The sequence below is a fragment of the Manduca sexta genome, chromosome 27 (assembly GCF_014839805.1).
Source record: "Manduca sexta isolate Smith_Timp_Sample1 chromosome 27, JHU_Msex_v1.0, whole genome shotgun sequence".
In the NCBI taxonomy this organism is placed as follows: domain Eukaryota; kingdom Metazoa; phylum Arthropoda; class Insecta; order Lepidoptera; family Sphingidae; genus Manduca; species Manduca sexta.
In genome coordinates this window covers 5,422,229-5,442,982 of record NC_051141.1, presented here as the reverse complement: position 1 = coordinate 5,442,982, position 20,754 = coordinate 5,422,229, and the positions used below count along the sequence as shown (strand labels likewise).

General features: G+C 36.5%; 1 protein-coding gene across 2 annotated transcripts in view; it reads left to right on the top strand.

Annotated features, from left to right (window-relative positions):
• The window catches only part of LOC115448600 (UNC93-like protein), an 84,810-nt gene extending 64,265 nt beyond the window's left edge, over positions 1–20,545 (top strand). For both annotated transcript variants that reach the window (XM_037443831.1, XM_037443830.1), the window contains 6 exons: positions 13,398–14,088; positions 14,300–14,522; positions 14,754–14,919; positions 15,059–15,326; positions 16,623–16,819; positions 17,265–20,545. In XM_037443831.1, the coding sequence (XP_037299728.1) occupies positions 13,419–14,088; positions 14,300–14,522; positions 14,754–14,919; positions 15,059–15,326; positions 16,623–16,819; positions 17,265–17,387 (1,647 nt within the window). In that variant the 5' untranslated portion in view covers positions 13,398–13,418 and the 3' untranslated portion in view covers positions 17,388–20,545. The remainder of the gene's footprint in view (positions 1–13,397; positions 14,089–14,299; positions 14,523–14,753; positions 14,920–15,058; positions 15,327–16,622; positions 16,820–17,264) is intronic.
• The last annotated feature ends 209 nt before the right edge of the window (positions 20,546–20,754 follow it).

Here is a 20,754-nt window from a genome sequence, read left to right as displayed (position 1 = left end):
CTACAACAAAAAAAACTTCGCCGACTTATTAAGAAAATCCCAAATTGACATTACGCGTTGAGGAAAAAACCTGCGCAAACTTTCAAACTTATACTGCATTAGACTGTGCAATACATTTATCTTTCTTAACAAAGAACAAAAAGGTAAGTTTTTGACAAGTAAACAAAGAGAGGATATCAAGTCTACGTTATTACACGCTCGAATAATGGGTGCAGACAGTTTTGCTTCTGTTAATGTAGTTATGCCGGTTTAACGATATGCGCCGGTAGTGCAATTATTACAGTGGGAATTCTTATAATTCATTCATGTTTCTGTGAATGCATTATGCAGATAATGAAAACCACTTTTCTGTGTATAAACGTTTATTCAAGGCCGATTGTCGGATGAGTGTATTGCGTGGTGGTGTTGTCCCATGAATTACCGCATCCGAAGTGGTCGCGGGCGGCAGATGTCCTGGGATCAATGACTCGTTGAACGAACCGCTTCTGTCCCGTTTGGCCGGCCCGCATCGGTTCGGGGCGGCCGCGACAGACACGAGCCGGAACATTAATTGCCACATGTACCCGAGATAATTCAAAGTCGCGCGAGATAAGCTCATTTTAGATTCCGCGCGATTCGCGACGATTACTTACGTACACGCACCCGCCCGTTACATTAGAGGAGCTTTGAATACTAAAGATAAATTGAAATTGCTTATAACGTATGCTGCCAACACGCGGGGTCAAGAATCTTGGAGTAACAACACTGCAGTCAATTGGTAATTATTTAAGTAAGAGACGTGGATAAAATGTGATTTTTTTTCATTCAACGATTTCACTTGGCCTAATAAATTAGCAATTCCGTTAACTTTCGTCGTACGTTTATGTTGAAGCCTGCGCCATACTAAGCGCAATCATGAACACTGGCTGAACTATTAACAAAGCCCATGTGCAGAGAATATATTGCAAGGTACGATCACAAACAACTACGAACATACATTCTGTTCCTAACGGAGTGAGCCAATAATAATATTACAGAGAACTAGTTACTCGCAGGAATGCAGGCTGATATTAATTCATTTAATGTTATATTTTATCACGCTCGAATCGCGGAAATATGTCTCTCGGTGGAGTCGACCGGTCCGGTACGAATCCGTTAAAATATTGCCCACAAAAACTCGATCGTAAAACGAGCTATGTCCACACAAAGAAAAAAACATTTGAATTTTTAATTACCTTTTACTTTTGAACTACTCTCCTCGCTGATCCTTCGAAGTTACTTTTACGAGCTTCTGTATAACGTGTGTTTGGGTATTTAATCCGTTAATATCAGCAGCCGCTCATTACCGTCATTTATTACCACAGAGTATTACACGAATCGTCGTCGAGACGTATTTTTTGCACGCTTACATAGATAATAAGTTATATCGTTACAAGTTTGTTATTGCCAACTGCCTTTTTAGCTGTTATTTTTTTCTAAGACAATAATGAATATTATAATTAAACATGTTTTTGTGCGGTACTAGTTATAAATTGTGAAATGATTGTCGCGTGACTTTATCAATTACGTGGCGACTTTATGAGATTTTTCCCTCTGTTAATTGAACATGAGTTTTGCCCATCTCGTGCCTGAAGCGGCATGGAAGCCTTAAATTATTACGATTAACCGGACCCTGGCCTGGATGGCGGCAACAATACAATATCATTATACAACTTCACTATTGTATTTGCGAATAACATTGTATTTGTTTAGGTTTTAATTAGTCAACATAACTTTAAGGAAAATAAACTTCAGTAAATTTTGCGACGTCTTTGTAACAGGTAACCGCTAAGTATGCACCGAAAGTAAAAGGTTATCTCTGTGTTCATTAGAGGTCTCACAGTGTATATTACGAGTGACATTAGTACTAAATTGCTATTCGCTCGTTGAACACAGGACGCGAGTTGGAAAACTGCTTCGATAAGCATTAAGCGCGTATAATGCAAGATTAAAGATATTTCCAAAGCTTTATTAAGCTGCAGCGCACATATTTAGGGTTAAAGGTGCAAGTGTGTTGCGACCTCGGAATGTTTGCGTAATGTGCGAAACGTTCATAAGAAGCCTACAGCGTGTTTTACGACTCATGCACGTATTTATGTTGATAAAAATCGGAATGCACATTTGTCACACATTTTTCACGATGGGAATGTTCTATTAAATACATTAAACGCGAAAAAAATAATAGTACTTAATTCAAATTGAAATATCGGTACTTTTGGAACAATTCTAACCTTAATCAGATTTTTTATTTTTTATCCTATCTCGCTTTTGCCACGGTAGACGCTAAGAAGCTTGCCATGTCAGAAAAAATAAATAATTTCTTTGTTGTTGTTGGTAACCCTACGAAAACGTCACACGAAAACCGACGCTCGTTGATTTTCTCTAAGCACACCCAAGTATTAAACAGCACATGCGATTGTTATAGCCAACGGCTCCCCCATTGTGTCGCGGCCTTGGCCACCAATTAAATCATCGTTTACGACACACAATACTACACAATAAGTCTTTATTTCCGGAATATAAATTAAATTTTGTTCTACGTGTCATGATGCGTTTATGTTATTAGTGTAAATTGTGCGGTGTGGGGCAGCAATTTGAACTACAGCTATAGTTAAATAAAGTGAACTAGGTACGACGCAAAAACCATATTTTAAATACCTTGTAAGCAAAATAACAATAAATAAAAGAACAATGATGTAAATTCGGTCAAGTCGGTCAAGAGAAGAGATGTTTGGTGACGCGCCCGACGTCCTTGCCAGCGCCGGCTGAATTGTAAACGTAGCGATGTAAACTATTGCACATTTTACCAGTATACGAGCAATAAATAAATATTGTATAATACATGCCACCAACCATTTGTTTGTCCTACATTTTGCAACCTGAGATCATTGATCTCTAAATATTATAATAATTGTATTATAATATTTGTTTTGACTTTTTGTCAACAAATTCAAGACGTGCAATCTAGATATTGTATTATTATGAGAATGCATTAACTTTGGTCACGTGACATAGCGGCAAAGTTCACCTTTATAGAAATCCATATTATGTTGAAAGAATGTCACCGTAACATAAAATAAGTAGGTAACAATAAGGTCAAACCCCTATAATTTGTCGTCATAGTCACAGTTTTTCGCGCTTTGCTCTATAATTAACTGTTATATATATATTATGTAAAAAAATAATTAAACATAACAAAGCAACCAAGGCAGTCACAAATATTATCTTTAAATATATTGCGCCTCACTGCTGATCTGTACAAGTCGCATGCGCGCAGTCGCAAGCTAATCGCAGGCTCCCTGCAAACAGATTTTAAGCAACACTGTGCCTCAAAAGTGATAGATGGGGTGGGGTATCCAAGCACACCTAGAGATCTATTTTCTGGCAAATTTTGTCTAACAAACATCTAGGAAATACAGCAATTCGCTGAACTAATCCTTAATCTCAATACAAAGTCTAATTTACTAATAACCTTCACCAATATTTATTCCACGGTCTAAACATATATATTAACCGACAACTGCAATGGAACGATAATTGCCGACGGAATAAAGCAATAAAAATGAACCCTTGAAGGATCCAATTGCTTATTTCCGCATTGTTGAGTTGTCAATGGCGGAACGTGCAATACCTCATTTTTGCAAATTTCGTGCCAGATATAGGAGATAATCAGCGACTAAACAGATTGTATTTCATATAAAGCCCTTGATGAATTCACGAAGGTTTTCCCCAACATTTAAGATAACAATGCTTATTTCTAAAGCTAATGTATGGTTTTTACAAATTACTAAACTGGAAATAAGCGAAACAGACATAACTTACAAAACAGCGTAAAAACATAGAAGATTCTCATCATTAAGATTCATTGTATCGAATTGGTGAGATTTAACGGTTTCTTTTAAAGATTGTAGATACCGGAGAGCCTTAATAGAATCCAAGTCGCAATAGGTCATGCCTATTCCTGGCTAACAAACACAACTTCTAACGAACAACAGATATTAGCCCGAAGATAATTAATGCCATTATCCTGATTGTAATTAATTATGAACGTCAATGAATGCGGACTACAAACCGTGCCTAATTGAATTTAAACGGTGAAATTTGCAACCCAATTATAGTTTCTACTTGAACTTCAAATTTTAACGAAACTAATTGATTTGAGCGATGCAGATGTTTAATTGAATTCAAATTGCATTTGTTGTATAATTTTTAATTAACTAAAACAATTTAACGTCAAATTTAGACGTTTCCAGATCGTCTAAATTGTTTTGTTTGGATGAACATCGATCAGTAATGAATTATCTTAGACTTAGATGAAAGAAAACTCTGTTTTGTTGAATGTGAAAATGTCATAAATGTTATGCATACTACTCGGATATAGTGTGACTATATAGCATATTTCTAATTAAAAGATTCTTAAAGTATTGAAATTTGTCATAATCCTGTACTTACAAATACTCATCGACAGAGGATGCAATCAATCACCGTGTCGTAAGATCTCGTTTATCAGGCGAGATGATCCTCATACTTCAATTATATGCGATCCCAGATTAACAGATTACGCAGCAACATATTCCATATTAATTTAGTTAAGAATGTTTATCCGATGAACAAAAACTGGCAACTGAATTTGACAAAAAAACTATGAATCGGATTTTGACTGTCATTCCGTATTAATTCCACGGGTCGCAAATTCAGCATTGTCTGGCCACGCGCTCCGTCATGAGCTGGGCGATTTGACAACCTTGGCAACACAATTTCGTGATGACAGGGTTGAAATTGCAGGAAATGAAAACTTGTTATTTGGTGGACAATGGTTCGGATCGTGGGAATTATGTATTATAATCCCCCTTTGCCCGTGAATAATATAGATCAACTTCTCGATTATTAATATATGTAACAGCCAATTACAACACTTTCTATCGTTTTAATTTGCAATATAGTACACTGGAGATGATGCAACACTCTAATAAATAGACTCAGTAGACTCCAGATCCAGTGCAGGATAATTCGACAAACATTTATCGGCGTTCAAGAACATTGACATATTTACACTAACATGTTGTTGAAATATAACCTTGTTTTTAATTCATAAAGGAACAAAGGACGAATCAATTTTGTACTCCATACTTACGTGTGTTGTTTTAGTTATCTCCGCAAACCGTAAATGTAATAATCTTTTTTGAAACGACGTGTAATGTTATTAGTTTATTGGTACTTTGTTTAGCATTTAAACGAGTTATATTAGTATTGCCATGTTGATTTATTGAACTGTCCATACGACGAAGCGGGCAGTAATCTGACTTCGAGACCGAAGGATACAGGACTCTTAAGTACAGACAGAATCTTAGTAAATGTATGTGTAATTTGCAAATGTTCCCACTAGGGGTCGCAAACCGGTAACCCGGATTTCGAAAATACCGGAATACCGGACCAAATTAAGAACTTCAAAATACCGGTATTGATTTTACAAAAACCGGGATATACGGTATTTTCGGTATTTTATAAAAATAAAATTCAGTACAAAATATGTGTATAATTATTAATTTCTCGAGTTTTAAATCGCAAAAATTTAAGCCACTTGCAATTTCATTCATTCGTATAGGTGTATTTTCTATAAAGAGCGAGGAAAATACATGGCTTATGGCTATATTGCTACTTTTATTTTGTGTTAAGCATAGCGGTATTAACTGTTAATTGTAATTTTTATTAGAACTTATTAGAAATATTTTTTGTTCTTTAAAGTTCATCCTCATTATTCATAGACGTTATTTATCTAAGGAGCATTGCTGTGATAACAAGTCTGTTTCTCAGTGCTGACGGCATGGCAGCCTTCGCAGTGCGTAGACGTAGGGCCGTTGTGATTGGCTAATATTGTGATACAACTTGAATCTAGTTGGCTGTCAGATTAACAAAGCTGAACAAACAGCAAGCTGTCAGATAAACAAAGCTGAGAAAAATAACAGAGGGAATAGATGTAAAATCCAACCTGTTTAAAAGCCTTGAGCTGCCTACAATAATGGCCTGGCATTTCATGGCAATTTCGCGGGGTTTACCGAAAGGCCGAAATTGTCGGACTATTTTTTTTTATATAAGTCAAGTCCTTATTTACCCCATCTACAGCTACGGACACACAACCGACTTGCCCCTGAGAATAAATTTGCAAGTCATCAGCATACAAATAGTACGCACATTGAAGATTTTGTGTTAAGAGGTTTATGAAGATAGAGAACAATAATGGGGAGAGTATGCCACCTTGAGGGACGCCACAGTCTATATCACGCCAGCTAGACGAAGAATCGTCTAGGCGCACCAACTGTTGGCGTCCCTGAAGATATGACGAGAACCAATCCAATGCCGTGGGTGAGATCATAAGGTGGGAGAGGTTTGCAAGAAGAATGTCGTGACTGACTGTATTGAAGGCGAAAGGAGAAATCAACCAAAGCTTAAACAGTGACTTTGGAATCGTCCATGCCCGCCCTAATATCGCCAGTCACTTTGAGGAGTGCAGTAATAGTGCTATGGCCAGGCCTGAAGCCAGACTGGAGTGGGCACAGTAGGTTGTTTCGGTGCACGTGCTAAGACAGTTGCTTGTGAGCACAGGCCTCGAGAACTTTGAAGAGAAAAGGAAGAATGGATATGGGACGGAAATGCTTAGCAAGTGGTGGCTAGGGATTTTAGGAAAAGGGATAGCAATAGCTCTCCGCCGCAAAGATGATAAGATACCAGTGCTGAGGGAGGCGTTATGATATGGGACATGATTGGTAGAAGTTGCTCCAGGATAGGGATTATCATGCGACAACATATGTTGTCAAAGCCAGTAGCATTGGATTTAACGGACAGGATGACTTTTCTTATTTCACCCAACGGCACAGAAGAAAAATGAAAAGTATTAATATTCGGCCTGGATAGACCCGCTAAGAAATCCATGGTACGACGCCTAGTTTGGTGATCAATCATGGTAACAGATGTGAAATATTAATTAATGTCATCCAAACCAATAGTCGCACCGTGGAGATCTATGTTTTTAACTTTGCCAATACCCAGAGTTCCGAGGAATCTCCAGATACTGGCTGGCGAGGAAGAAGAAATATTACTGAGAATGTATCGGCGTTTAGCATTACGTACCGTCTGGTTACACCGATTCCTTGCAGCCATAAAAGGCACCAGTTCTCCTCCAAACGATCCCTTTTGTACTGGCGAGAAGCCCGATCCCTACGTCTCATCTTCATCCTAACCCCATGTGTGATCCATAGTGTAGGAGGATGTTTTTATTTAATTTTCTTTAAAGGGGCATGGGTATCAAAGAGTGCAGTGACAGCGCGGTTAAAAATTGCGACTTTGTCGTCAACAGAGGTGGCTGTCAATAGGTGATCCCAGTTAAAGTTAGCAGCGTCTCCTTTCAGCTTATCCGCATTAATGCGACTAAAACTACGCAAGTGCAATATCTTAGAGGGGAACTTGGGAGGTTTTAGGGCGTAAAACATGTAGATGAGATCATGGTGAGAGAAGCCAGGGGCGGGAAACTGACCGTGGGAGAAAACGAGGGAAGGAGCAGAGGTGAGGATAATGTTATGCCAAGTGTTGTAACCATCCATATTATGGTGGGTTTAATAACTAACTTAAATATATATATTTCCTATTTTTCTAATATTTCTTCAAATACCGGAAATACCGAAAATACCGGAATACCGGAATTTATTTTAGGTTAATACCGAAAATACCGGTATTGAAAAATGGTCCGGTATTGCGACCCCTAGTTCCCACTCTAGGTTTTGTGGAATCGATAGCCTCATAGTTCTTGATACTTATGGACCAAGACTGTAACCTATTTTAATAAAAAATATGGTTTAGGCAATGATCAGATATTCTTGCTCACAATTGTCAAGATTTTGTTAAGTAAAACAATTGTTTTCAATAAATATTGGCTTAGGTATAGTAACGTAAATTATTAGCGTAAATGTAATTTTGTATGATGTATTGGCAAATTATCTTACATGACAAAAACCATACAAATTACAATAGAAACAAAAAACATGACTGAACAAAAATTAGAGATTTTAAAATGTGATAATACAATACTTGCTTACAATTAAGAAACAAAAACAGTAATTTAGGTGTTTGTAATGTCCTAATAGTGTATTTCAAAGAACAATAGTATTTGTTCGAATACATTTTCTTTAGATAAGTTGAGCCAATTTTCCTGTAGTGAGTTGTGGAGACGTTTATGTATATTAGACAAGATTGCTGAAATTGCCTCGGTCTAAACCATGACATTATTGCTTATGCAATTAATAAAGCTGTAAATTTTAATTATTTTTAACAATCGCTTTAAACGAAAACACTATACGCACCTAATACCGTCGTACATTCAACATATACCAAGTTGTGAGAAGACGAAGTATTTCGCGGCTCGTGGATCACGCAACCAATGATTTATAACAGTAACAGGATAGGAATTACCCATTGTCGTTTATGCATACACCGGCCGTCGCTAATCATGCGGAACGTGCCTACCCTCTGTAGGCTAAACCCTGGCCTATGTTTTTATCTTTCTGCATAACATATTTTGTTTTAGCACGTGACTTATGCGCACGCAGTTATCCTTGGAACTGAGTTCACAATCCTTGACGTAAATAGCTGTAAACTTTATATCAGCCTCATAATAGCCTCATAAGCACGCTTCGCACATGGTTTGTATTCAAGGCTGTGTAAACTCTCCCTTGATTTCCATTCAAAATAGAGCAAGCGCTCAACTGAGCATGTAACTACATGTACTCGTAGCTTTAGAATTACCAACGCCAATGCGTGCCGCATACAGTAAATAAAGTTTCTATTCATTGATTTCGGAAATTTAAATTGTTGTGAATTTTGTTTTTGCACCCGGCATTGTGTCCATTGTGATTATAATCCGGTAATTAATCTGATTATAGCGTTCAGTGGGAACATTGTACAATATTAAAGGTACTTAACACGGTACTATCCTGTTACTAGAAAACACTATGATCTTGAAAATATGAAAAAGCTGAATATATGTTAAAATAACAAAACTATAATTTACTTCATTACCTTAATCTTATAAGATATCAATAAAAAATATATACCTAGTCTTGCCATAAATATTGTAATAAAGAAAAAAGAAAATTGTTAACTGCAAATAACATTTATTACTTTTACAGTGTGTCAGTTTAATACATAAATATAAAACAATTAAAAATATAAAAAGCTTATTCGAAGTGGTCTCCATTGGCTGCAATACAGTCCTTTAAACGATGAGGCCAGTTATCAATAGAAGCACGCACTCTTTCCATGGGAAAATTCTTCACTGCCAATCGTATAGATTGTTTTAGGGACTCCAAATTATCATGGCGTTTAGAGCAAGCTGTACTCTCTAAAACTGACCACAAATCATAATCCAGCGGATTAAGATCGGGACTAGACGACGGCCAGTCTTCAGCTCTGATGAAGTCCGAAACGTTCGATTCCAACCAAGACTGCGTGGACCGAGCTTTATGACCCGGCGCCGAGTCTTGCTGGAAGGACCATACTTGGTTATTGAACATGGTGATGTTAAGGGGCTTAACTACCTTCTCAAGAATGGTATCTTGATACACTTGTGCCGATGTTTTGATACCTTTTTCACAAAAATATGGCTCAGTCACTCCTTCATAGCTAACACCCCACCAAACCATCACTGAAGTCGGATAATGTCCACGTTGCACTCTGTCGACTAATTGGGAAGCTTCCTTAGAGCTTTGAGCATAAATACGGTCATTTTGTTTGTTAAAATGTTGCTCAATTGTAAAAATTTTCTCATCCGTAAACAAAATTTTTCTGTGACCTCCCTTTGCGTACCGCTTCAGTAGTTGTTTCGATTTTACCACCCTATTCTTCTTTAAATTATCAGTTAAGAAATGGCCAGTGCGTCTCTTATAGGCTGCAAGTCCTAAGTCATCTTTTAAAATACGCGACATGGTTCTAGGTGCTATCTTCATTTCCCGAGATAAAATCTTTTGCTTTCGGACAGGATTTCTTCGAATTCTTTCCCTTACTGCTTTGACCACCTTTTTCGTACGAACACTACGTGGACGGCCAGATCTTTTCTGTCACAAACAGAGGAGGTCTCATTGTACCTATTAATAGCCCGGTACACAAACATTTTACTAATACCAAGTGTATGGAGAGTTTTAAAAATTGCATTTGGCTCCATACCTACTTTGTGTAATGCTATCACAGCGATTCGGTTCTCTTTATCACCCCACACCATTTTAATATCGCAAAATATTTTACAATGTATTGGCGCCAAAATGAGAAAACACAATGAACAATCGTATAAAAATGACAGATTCGAAATTCAAATGTAATATTTTTTTATAATTAAGTGTAACAGTATTTATGGCCAGACTAAGTATATTAGTATAAAGCAAAATACCAGAAAAAAAAACAAATCCAAAGTTGTGACAAAACAAGCGACAGGGTTATGATAAAGATTCAAAATTGCAGAAACAAGCAATATACAAACCTACTTATTCTCGACCGAGGTGCAGAACTATTATAGATTATATTTTTTTGTCGAACAGGATACTTCAGTGGAATAACTAAAGCGATTATCGTGATTTTGCGGACCACCGCGCACATATATTATAAAGGTGTTGTTTGCGGACTTATAATCTTTGTTTGAAATAAATTAACATATTTTTATGCTGACAGTTATCGTGATATATAAAAATAAGCCGAAGTTTACCAACAATGCTATTGCCATCTTCAGAATTTCAGCATTTTGTATTTTCGCTCTCTGAGAGAATAATCACGATATCATTAAGTTCCCCCCATTGCTTTTTGAATGGATACAAAAAATAGTTACAATAGTATTTTGATATAATAATTATGTAATAAATAATTGTCAATTCTCTTTATTTTGAAGGTTTTTATTATAATTAATAATAAATAATTATTATTAGTGTAGTGTAGATATTACTTACAAGCGTTTATATTTATTACCCGAGTATCCACATTATGATAATCGATGTGTTTATCATCAGTTTTTGTACATTACGATCGTAAATGCGATTTGATTGTTAAGGCTTATGTTCACGTTTCATACATATGTGATATCAATAACGACACACACTTCTATGAATTAAGTTACATCTATTAAAGAACATGGGTAAATGATATGAGAAAAAAAAACAAGAACAAAGGCGGCGGAGGTCACTTAATACTTATATTACTGAATAGAAACTAGTTATCACAATCTAACGTTTAATCTCGCTGTTGTAAGCCGCAGATCACTACTTTAATACAATTTTTAATACTCACATCCCAGCGTAGTTAATTATTCGTCTGAATACGTAAGGTTTATTTTGTCATGCCGATCAGTTTACAAGCAAACGGCGTTTTGCCGGCTTATAGAGTTTTAAATATATTCACGCTCGACTTGAGCATAATTCCATGGACATAATTAAAATTACCTATGTGACATGAGTTTGATCAAAACGACCAAGAGCACTAATAGAAGTGGCGACTGGTACCGTGAATAGTTTTGATTTCCCTGTAACGACGGCGGACACTGCTCGTCCATACCTCTTGTTACAAATCTAACAACAAACATTTGCGGCGTACGCAGTCATTTAAATTGCACAATGGAACATTCAACAGCTATAGCTGTTTTGGGTGTCTACATGATCGGAATACCGCGTTTGTTTCGACATTAGCAGCGAACACTCGTCGATGTTAAGTCTCCTTTTAATAATGTTCGTTCCCGCGATTATAGATTAGTCGCTTGTTTGAAATTTGTGATTGCAGTTAAGACACGGGTTGGGGAAATACTGATTTAGTTTGCCTTTCACTTTCGTGTGCTGAGATTAATTTTTGAAGCCATGTACGTGTTACAATAACTAAAAATAGTATTAATATTTGAAACATTATTCATTTCATTGTAATTAATTTGGTACCGGATGTGCGCGCTGGGGATTGCAACAGAGTTGGGCCACTAACACAATTTAAAAATGTAACTCTGGCTATGCCACTACAGCAGTTAAACGCTAGCATCATATCATGTGTACTTCTGAAGTTTCTGCTTGAAATCAAGTGATTGTTACGACATGAACCTCGTGTTATTTTATATCGACGAGTAAGTGAAATTGTTCCAACGAGCTACAAAATTGAATTCACAACATTAATACTCTCAACAAATGCAGTGTAATGAAACAGTTTATGCGTACGTCATTTGGATTCACGAGTAATATGTTCACACGTTGAAAACATGGTTGTATAATGGCGAAATATTTTTTTGTGAAACGAGGCAAACAATGGTGCGATATGTACTTGGCCGAAGCCGCCATTGTAAAATTGAATGCGGATCAAATTGTAATTGTTACAAAAACTTCCTATGCGGCACGCCTCAATAACTACGTATGCTCCGGCCAGATGACACCTGATTTTGTATTTTTTATACTGTCGCGTATATTTTGTGTCAGTTACAAACATCTAGCCTAATCGATGTGTTGCCTATATATGTCTCTTCTTACAGATATTTAATTTGTGAGCATTTGAAATGCGAACAGTCACATGACTCAAATCTAGTATTTTTTGTTATTTTTAAAACAATGGCGTCGTAATCGAAAGTATCCATTGTTCAGTTTCCTAATGTCGATTTAATTGCATTATGCAAAAATAGAACGCCAATATCAATCAATGGTCGCGAGGTTCGTGACTGGTAGCACCCCTCCCTCGACATAAAATTCAACTATCAAGCCGACATGCCTATAGTATTGTTTTGGTTTACAAAAATATATTTTATCTCAGCCAGTACCCAGAATAAAAGCAATGTTTTCGACTCAACGAAGGAAAGAGTTAACAAAATCGTGGCAGTAGATTCAAATAGGTTGCTTCAATTAAAACCGAATATTTAGCTTCTTACTGACATTTAGCAATAGTACATGCTATAGATGTTCCGCATGTTCTAACTATCTGTGGTTCCTAATTAGCTTATCTATTATGTTCATTTCGTCCTAAATATGTTGATTACTGATAGCTGTGAGCCACGCAAATAAAGCAAAACACAACGATGATTTTTTCTGCGTCTACACAAAAATATTTTGTACTCCAAACGGCTATCAAATCACAAGAATAACAACCTTACACAAACATGCTGCATGAATTTTTAAAAAACACAATCCTCAGTCTGCATACCAATATTTTTCCTATATTAACATAAAATAACGTTTATTTACTCGAACATGTTGAATTTATTTTAATTTCGTCTAAGCTTGCGGATATGCGACAGCGCCGTCGGCCGTCGCCACTTTTTGCATATCAAGCCTATGTGCGTGTTGCTCCAGTCTTCAGTCTCTAACGGTGTGTGTTTGTTCTCACAGGGCAAAAAGAGGTAACACGGCATGACTGCTACGCACGGTGGCGGACGTGAAGATGACCGTCCGGACAAGGATTCTGTATACACTATCAAAACTGGCTTCAAAAACGACGGCTACCAACATGATCGCGATTCGAACGACGACATCGTCAAACCCCCGCCTTTGCCCACCGAGGAAGATAATTACCCGACTGGCAAAGTTAAATTATCCAGAAATGAAAAATGGAGAATACTAAAGAACGTGGCCGCAGTGAGTGCCGCGTTTATGGTGCAATTCACAGCGTTCCAGGGAACAGCAAATCTGCAGTCGTCGATAAATGCCGCTGACGGCCTCGGCACTGTCTCCTTGAGCTCCATCTACGCTGCCCTCGTCGTATCCTGCATATTTGTTCCAACTTTCCTGATCAAGAGGCTAACAGTAAAGTGGACACTATGCTTGTCCATGATGTGCTATGCGCCGTACATTGGCGCGCAGTTCTACCCGGCATTCTACACGCTGGTGCCTGCCGGAGTGGTGGTGGGCCTTGGCGCTGCGCCGATGTGGACCTCTAAAGCGACATACCTCACCCAAGCGGGTAGCGTCTACGCCAAATTGACAGACCAAGCCGTCGATGGAATTATCGTACGATTCTTCGGCTTCTTCTTTCTTGCTTGGCAAACGGCTGAGCTATGGGGAAACTTGATCTCAAGTTTAGGTGAGTTCCGGTTCAGCAATTTAAATATCTACTATATAACAGTACCTTTATAGAGACATTTGCTATTAAACAATAAACCACATATAGGTATCTTCAATCATCATAGACGTAGATTTTTTACCTAGCATTAAAAAACAACAGCTATGCACATTTAACACTGGAGTATCGGCAAAAGTTTATTTGTAAATGCAGTGTGTAATATCACCGGCAGTGTTTTCATCTGGAGTGCACAGCGGGAACACTTCGACGGAGAACACGAGCAAGACGCTGCTGACGTGTGGCGCCAACTTCTGCATGATCGGTGGCGGACACCATGACAACCAGAACTTGCACCGGCCACCGGACAGCGAGATCTACGAGATCAGCGCCATCTACCTCGCCTGCGTGTTCGTCGCAGTACTAATGGTTGCTTTGCTCGTTGATCCCCTTTCCAGGTATTGTGTTCTTGCTTATATTTTGTATTGTCTGATCTCTGGTTTCTTTCTACCTTTAAAAGACTTCATTAAAAGGCAAGGAGACAACTAATATTAAACAATCTAAATTTTATGCAGAACTGTTTAAAATTTGCAATTCGTAATAATATTGAATTATTATACGTAGGTATTAAGTATGTGTATGAGTACCTACAACTACAAAGCAAAACTAAAAATGTACGTTTTTAATAGATACGGTGAAAAGCAGAGGAAATCTGACCCGTCCAAAGAATTAACCGGAATCCAGCTGCTTTCGGCTACAGCTTACCAGCTTAAGAAGCCGAACCAGCAACTACTTATCCCGATCACTTTATGGATCGGAATGGAACAGGCGTTCATTGGAGCCGATTACACTCAGGTACGCATAAAAACACATCGGCGAAGTAAGATTTCTTGCGTCGTGAATAACCAACATTACATGTGCCGTTAGTACGATGTAAGTGTTTGGAATATTATTGAAGCGAAACGAAGCGATTTACGTTTGTGTATTTTTTCAGGCATACGTCTCGTGCGCTCTGGGCATTCGTTCCATCGGTTACGTCATGATCTGCTTCGGGGTTGTAAATGCGATATGCTCGCTTGTGTTCGGTTCGGCCATGAAGTACATCGGCAGGTTCCCGATTCTGGTGATGGGAGCCGCCTTGCACCTCGGCCTTATCGTATGGCTGTTAATCTGGCGACCAAATCCGGATTCGCCGACAGTCTTCTTCGTGATCTCCGGACTATGGGGCGTTGGCGATGCCGTCTGGCAGACACAAGTAAACGGTCAGTATTATAAATAATAATGAGCTAATAGAGGTCGAGTATCAACGTACTGAGATGCTCCAACAACCTTGAAATGTTTTTAATGATAAATGAAGCGGAAGAATATTCAATAGCGAATGGTGTATCTAATCGTGGTGATCTACTCGTGATGGCTGTTATATGATGAGACTATTGAGGGAGCGGCCACATGCGCCTGCGTAACATGCAAGGTGGATTCGCTAGCAGCAACTCACTCACAAAACCTGTTATATTTTAACTACAATTAGTAAGCGGGGTCTATTACTAATTTGCACTTGCACACAAACAATTTAAAACACTACCATTTATATTTAAATACATCTGATTGATGGTGTTATGAATGTAATACTAAGAAATTGTAAAGGCGTTTTTTTAATATTAAGATTTGTGAAAGTAACATAGCAGCATGTCATAACTAGTCGTGTGAGTGAACGTTATATTGATGAATTAAATTTACGACGATTCGCAATTGTTATTGAGCTATAAACTGTTTTGAGAATTTAAATATTTTTATATTGTTATATAAAAATGTTTCAATACTTTGTTATACTTCACATGCGTTAGTAAAGGTGCATTGAATGCGTGAAACAAAATGAGGCAGAGCGTATACTCGTATGCTTAAAGGCTAGTGACAATTTAATCTATAATGTGGTCGGAAGGTGCGGGATATTTTGCGAACCCGACTAGATGATGAATCGCTATAGTATCGTTACAAAATCTATGGAAGTACATCCAACGGTAGGGCAATGTAACTGGCATGCCATTATGGAACATCTCTAGTTGATCGTAGTCTTAGTATTTAATAACTTTGTCGTACAGGCCTAATATAGTATATTGTGCCAACCAAAATAAATAAAACTTAACCTTCCATAATACCGTAATAGCAACGGCTACGATATTAGATTATTCACAAGTAATTGGTAACTTAGTTTAACACGCAAAACCAGACGAGGCGTAAGTTATGGACGAGACTTATTTTAAAAGCAGATGTACGAGTTAATTTTAATATAAAGGTAACATTAAGCGATAAAATAAATACAAAATTGAAATCATTATTCTAGTCGAAGTGCATGACATACTTAAATATAGATAGGGCAAAAAGCATAATTTCCTGATAGTGTAGATAAACAATGACTTTCCTTCAAATTACCAAACATACCACGATGTTGTTACAAATAATAAACATCTATTAAAATGTTGATAGTACAAATTAATGAAAATAACATACGGCTTTCTTAAAATCACAATTTGCTTATAGAGGTGTGAATTATTTTTCAGGCCTGTATGGAGTACTGTTCAGACGCAACAAAGAGGCTGCGTTCTCCAACTTCCGTCTTTGGGAAAGCGCGGGCTTCGTTGTCGCGTACGCCTACTCCACACACCTCTGTGCCAGAATGAAGCTTTACGTGATGATGGTGGTGTTGCTTATCGGCGTGGCTGGCTACATTGTAGTTGAAATTCTGCATAAGAGAAAGGTACGCCCTTGTTTATAACTTATGAAAGCACGAACTGACGTACCACCTGATAGAGATCTTCGACGTAGCCCTTGGAGTTCGACAATGCACAGATGCTCCCTACTTCTGTACTCTTTACTCTCACAATATAATATAGTTTTCCATCAGTTAACTATAAACAGCTCTTGTATATAGTAGATACTTACTTGTAATTATATAATTATAGTAATAAAGTACTTTCTTGCGAAACCAAAATAAGGTACTTGCAATTGTGTAGGTAATTCCCATTGATTTAGGAACATAGTTAAAATCGTAACTTTTTTAATTGGCGTTATATTTGATATTTGACAACTAACACTTAATAAAAACGACAATTATATCCACTCAGCAATAGATAGACATCGACTGCCTATTTCTAGGTAGGTTTAGTTGTTATGTACATTGATTAATTTTTAATTGCTTGCAGGCTCGTCGTATGAAGGCCATTGCGGAGGATCCAGCCATCGCCGCCGAAGCCGCAAAAGAACCGCTAGAAGAAGATGATGAAAAGGATGAAATTGACGACGAAATTGTCATCACACACTTGTAGAGAGACTGCAGCACCGACTGCTGGTGTCGTCGAGTGAGTCCGAAACGAGCCCTGCACACGACGCCCAGTGCACCGCGCACGAAATGATGCGCGTGCGCCGCGCCGCCACCTACAAAAATATATTTTGCCATAACAAACCCTTTCGTATGCAGGTAGGTACAAAATAAAATCCTGACTGAAAAAAAAATATTATTATATCAAATGACATTAATTATATGAATTTATAATAAATAAGAAATTTATTTTACACGCTGTTTGTACATGTTAGACATGAATAAAATTATCGTGTTTAAATTTTATTGTTAAATTATTTTATGTATTATCTCTTTTACAGTTTATTTATTAAATAATAAGCTCATGAAAAGTGATAATAATATAATCCACAGATCAGTTTTATTATTTATTTTATTTTGCTTTCCGTTTACAGTTAGATACAAATATTCAGTCAAAGGTTTTTATATATTGTTAGTGCCTTACTAATAAACGTTGTATATGCCGTGTCGAACTTATACTGGCTTTAAGTACAAATCTATCGGTTTGTGTCGCCTCGTAAGTCCCGTGTCCAGGTGCCTATCTTGTAGCACCAAAAAAAAGTACTCGATTGCAAACAATTCGTACTTAAAGGGGTGGACACCTAAGAAAATGGTTCTTAGGGAAGGTATACAAATCCGGCATTTAATTTTCAAAATTGGACTTATTTGTTACGCCCGTACTACAAAATATGCCGCAACTAGGCCGTGGCCTATTGACAAATCCGCCACTGCGTATATGTCTGTCATAGTTATTTAAATATCAATTCTTTTGAGTGAATGTAACAAACACTTGTTTGCACTTTGTATAGGAATTACGTTATTTGAAATAAATGATATTCTATACAATATCTTACGTTGTTTACTCTGACGCTAAAATCCATTCAGCAGGGTGAGATAAAACACCAAATAACTATTCTACATGCGTACAATGTTTATTAGTTAGGCGGTTAGTGTTTAAGTATATTTATAAAGGCTAGCAATATATAAAGATATAGTTTTATATATTTAAAGATAATCTTTATTCTTCTGCTTTGTATTTTTATCTCTACACTCATCTTATTCCCCGCTGTTTGAATTGCTTCTCGCACCATCTTTGCGCTATTCATATAGGTCGGAAGTTTAAGTTGCGCGGTACGGCACCAGCTTGGTCTAAAATTAATTGTTCTTAGATTCTCATATTCTTATATCTGCTTGGTAATTAAGTGTGTAAGTGTTTGATGTGAAGGCCATGAACCCCTAGCATCAAACGTACGTCGCGTAGGTTGCCAGTGTGCGCACTACCGTGAGTTTTGCAATCGACGCGTATGTCCATTATATCACAACTTAAGTTTCGCTCGTTACCTTATTTATGCTTCAATATATATTTCGTTCACTGTTACATCCTCATTTATGCGACGCGTACGTCGAAACCTTCAACAAAATACACATTCACAGGCAACATATAAAATTCGCCAGATTTATATGTGTATTGTGTTATTGTGTGAAAGACGACAGAAACATAGTTGGAACTCCACGTCGAGTGCACAGGCGCAAAAGCGCATCATGTTATGTTCTATGAATGAATAATACCATCTGTATTTGTTATTTATTCATTCGTCATTACGCGCTTTGTATAATATTTTGACTCAATAAAGTAGTACTGTTTGACTCTTTGTTTTTATTGTAACTAGAATATATTCTACTATAGTTGGTTCGTGCAAAATAGAAAGTTGTGACATGTTGACTATATTAATATTTGAAATGATAATGCTAGAATTTTATCAGTACTTCTCTTCTGAACTTACACAAGTATTATCGCATTTGACTTTACAAGTTCACCAGTTCTGCGTTAAATTAGATTTTCGACATATTTTTTTTATTGAATAATTCAAATAATAAACAGGCATTAGATGCTGTTTGCTGGCATAAACAATTCTAGCATTATCTATTACAGTTGATTTTATCTCCCATACTGTTTTTATGTTCAGTTGCGTTTCAATAATAGTTACGTAAGAAAATTTGAATAATTGTCTTCCTATTTCGATTCGAAACGTAATGGTAGAGAATTATTCCTATTTATTTTATTATTTATTTTTATTGAAAATCCAAAATTTTATAAGATTGTGTAGTAAATATTTTATGTTATTATAATTATAATATTTCATGATAAAACTCATTTTGGATTTTTATGCGAGGCGTGCGCATTAGGAACGCGAAAAGGCTGCTCAATTTTAATAAAATGAGTGTAATGTTTTGAATATTTTATTAACTGTTATAAGCCGACAGAGGGCACCAGAATCGAATTTTAAACTTTTATAAATAAAGTTTTTTTATAAATTATTATTGTACCTACTATTCATAATAATGTTTTAAAAACTAACAAATTCAACGCTTTCACTGTATAAAAACAATAAGTTCATATTTTGAAATTTAATGCCGTCTGTCGAATTCGCAAGTTATATAAATATCTGGTTTTATAATACTTTTTATCTACCTAGGTATATGTCGCGATCAGATTACAAAAACCGTAATTTTAACGTCTATACAAATATGTTTGCAAAAAATAGACTAGCCACAGTATATCTGATTCATTTTGTATAATGCCTAGCCGTTCGTTGCAAATGTCAAATGCAGAAATTATAATCTGACAGCGACATAGACAATAAATTAAAGTTAAAACTTAAACAATAATGATATAGTGTATAATAATTTACTAAAATGTAGTAACATATTATGTGTATTGTAAAATTAAAGCATTTTTGGAATGTATTTTAATATGGAACTGTTGCGATCACGGTAGCAAATTTATAAGTAATATAAGGTATCTAGATCAAATAAATTAATTTTATTATAGTTTTAGGAATTTTATAAATACGTAGTTGAATAGGTATTAGCAAACGCGACGACAGATACATTTAAAATTGTGATGTCTTGTGGTACGCAACTGTGGATTCCATCAATATATTATGTTCCAAGGAGGCACAATTTTAAACGCATCGTGCCTCATTATTTTATGTATGTGTAAAATAACATGGCTGCCTGCCTGTACATCTTTATTATTAAGGTTGCTTTAGTATTGTTAGAACGCAATATTTTTATTGTCATCAACTTATGTTTTATGCGTGGAAGCCAAAATTGTTTGCAAAATGATATGTATTTTATTCAAATTGTTTTTCCGATGGAACTGAAAATCAAAAAACATATTAAATGATTTTAATGAACATTTTATGATTTTAAATACAATTCCTAATTTTATTTTCTTACACCCATACATAAGCAATATTTAAGCAATCTTTGTACGATAGGTAGGATAACAAAACCACGTGATAATTAACAGTAAAATGTATAAAATATAA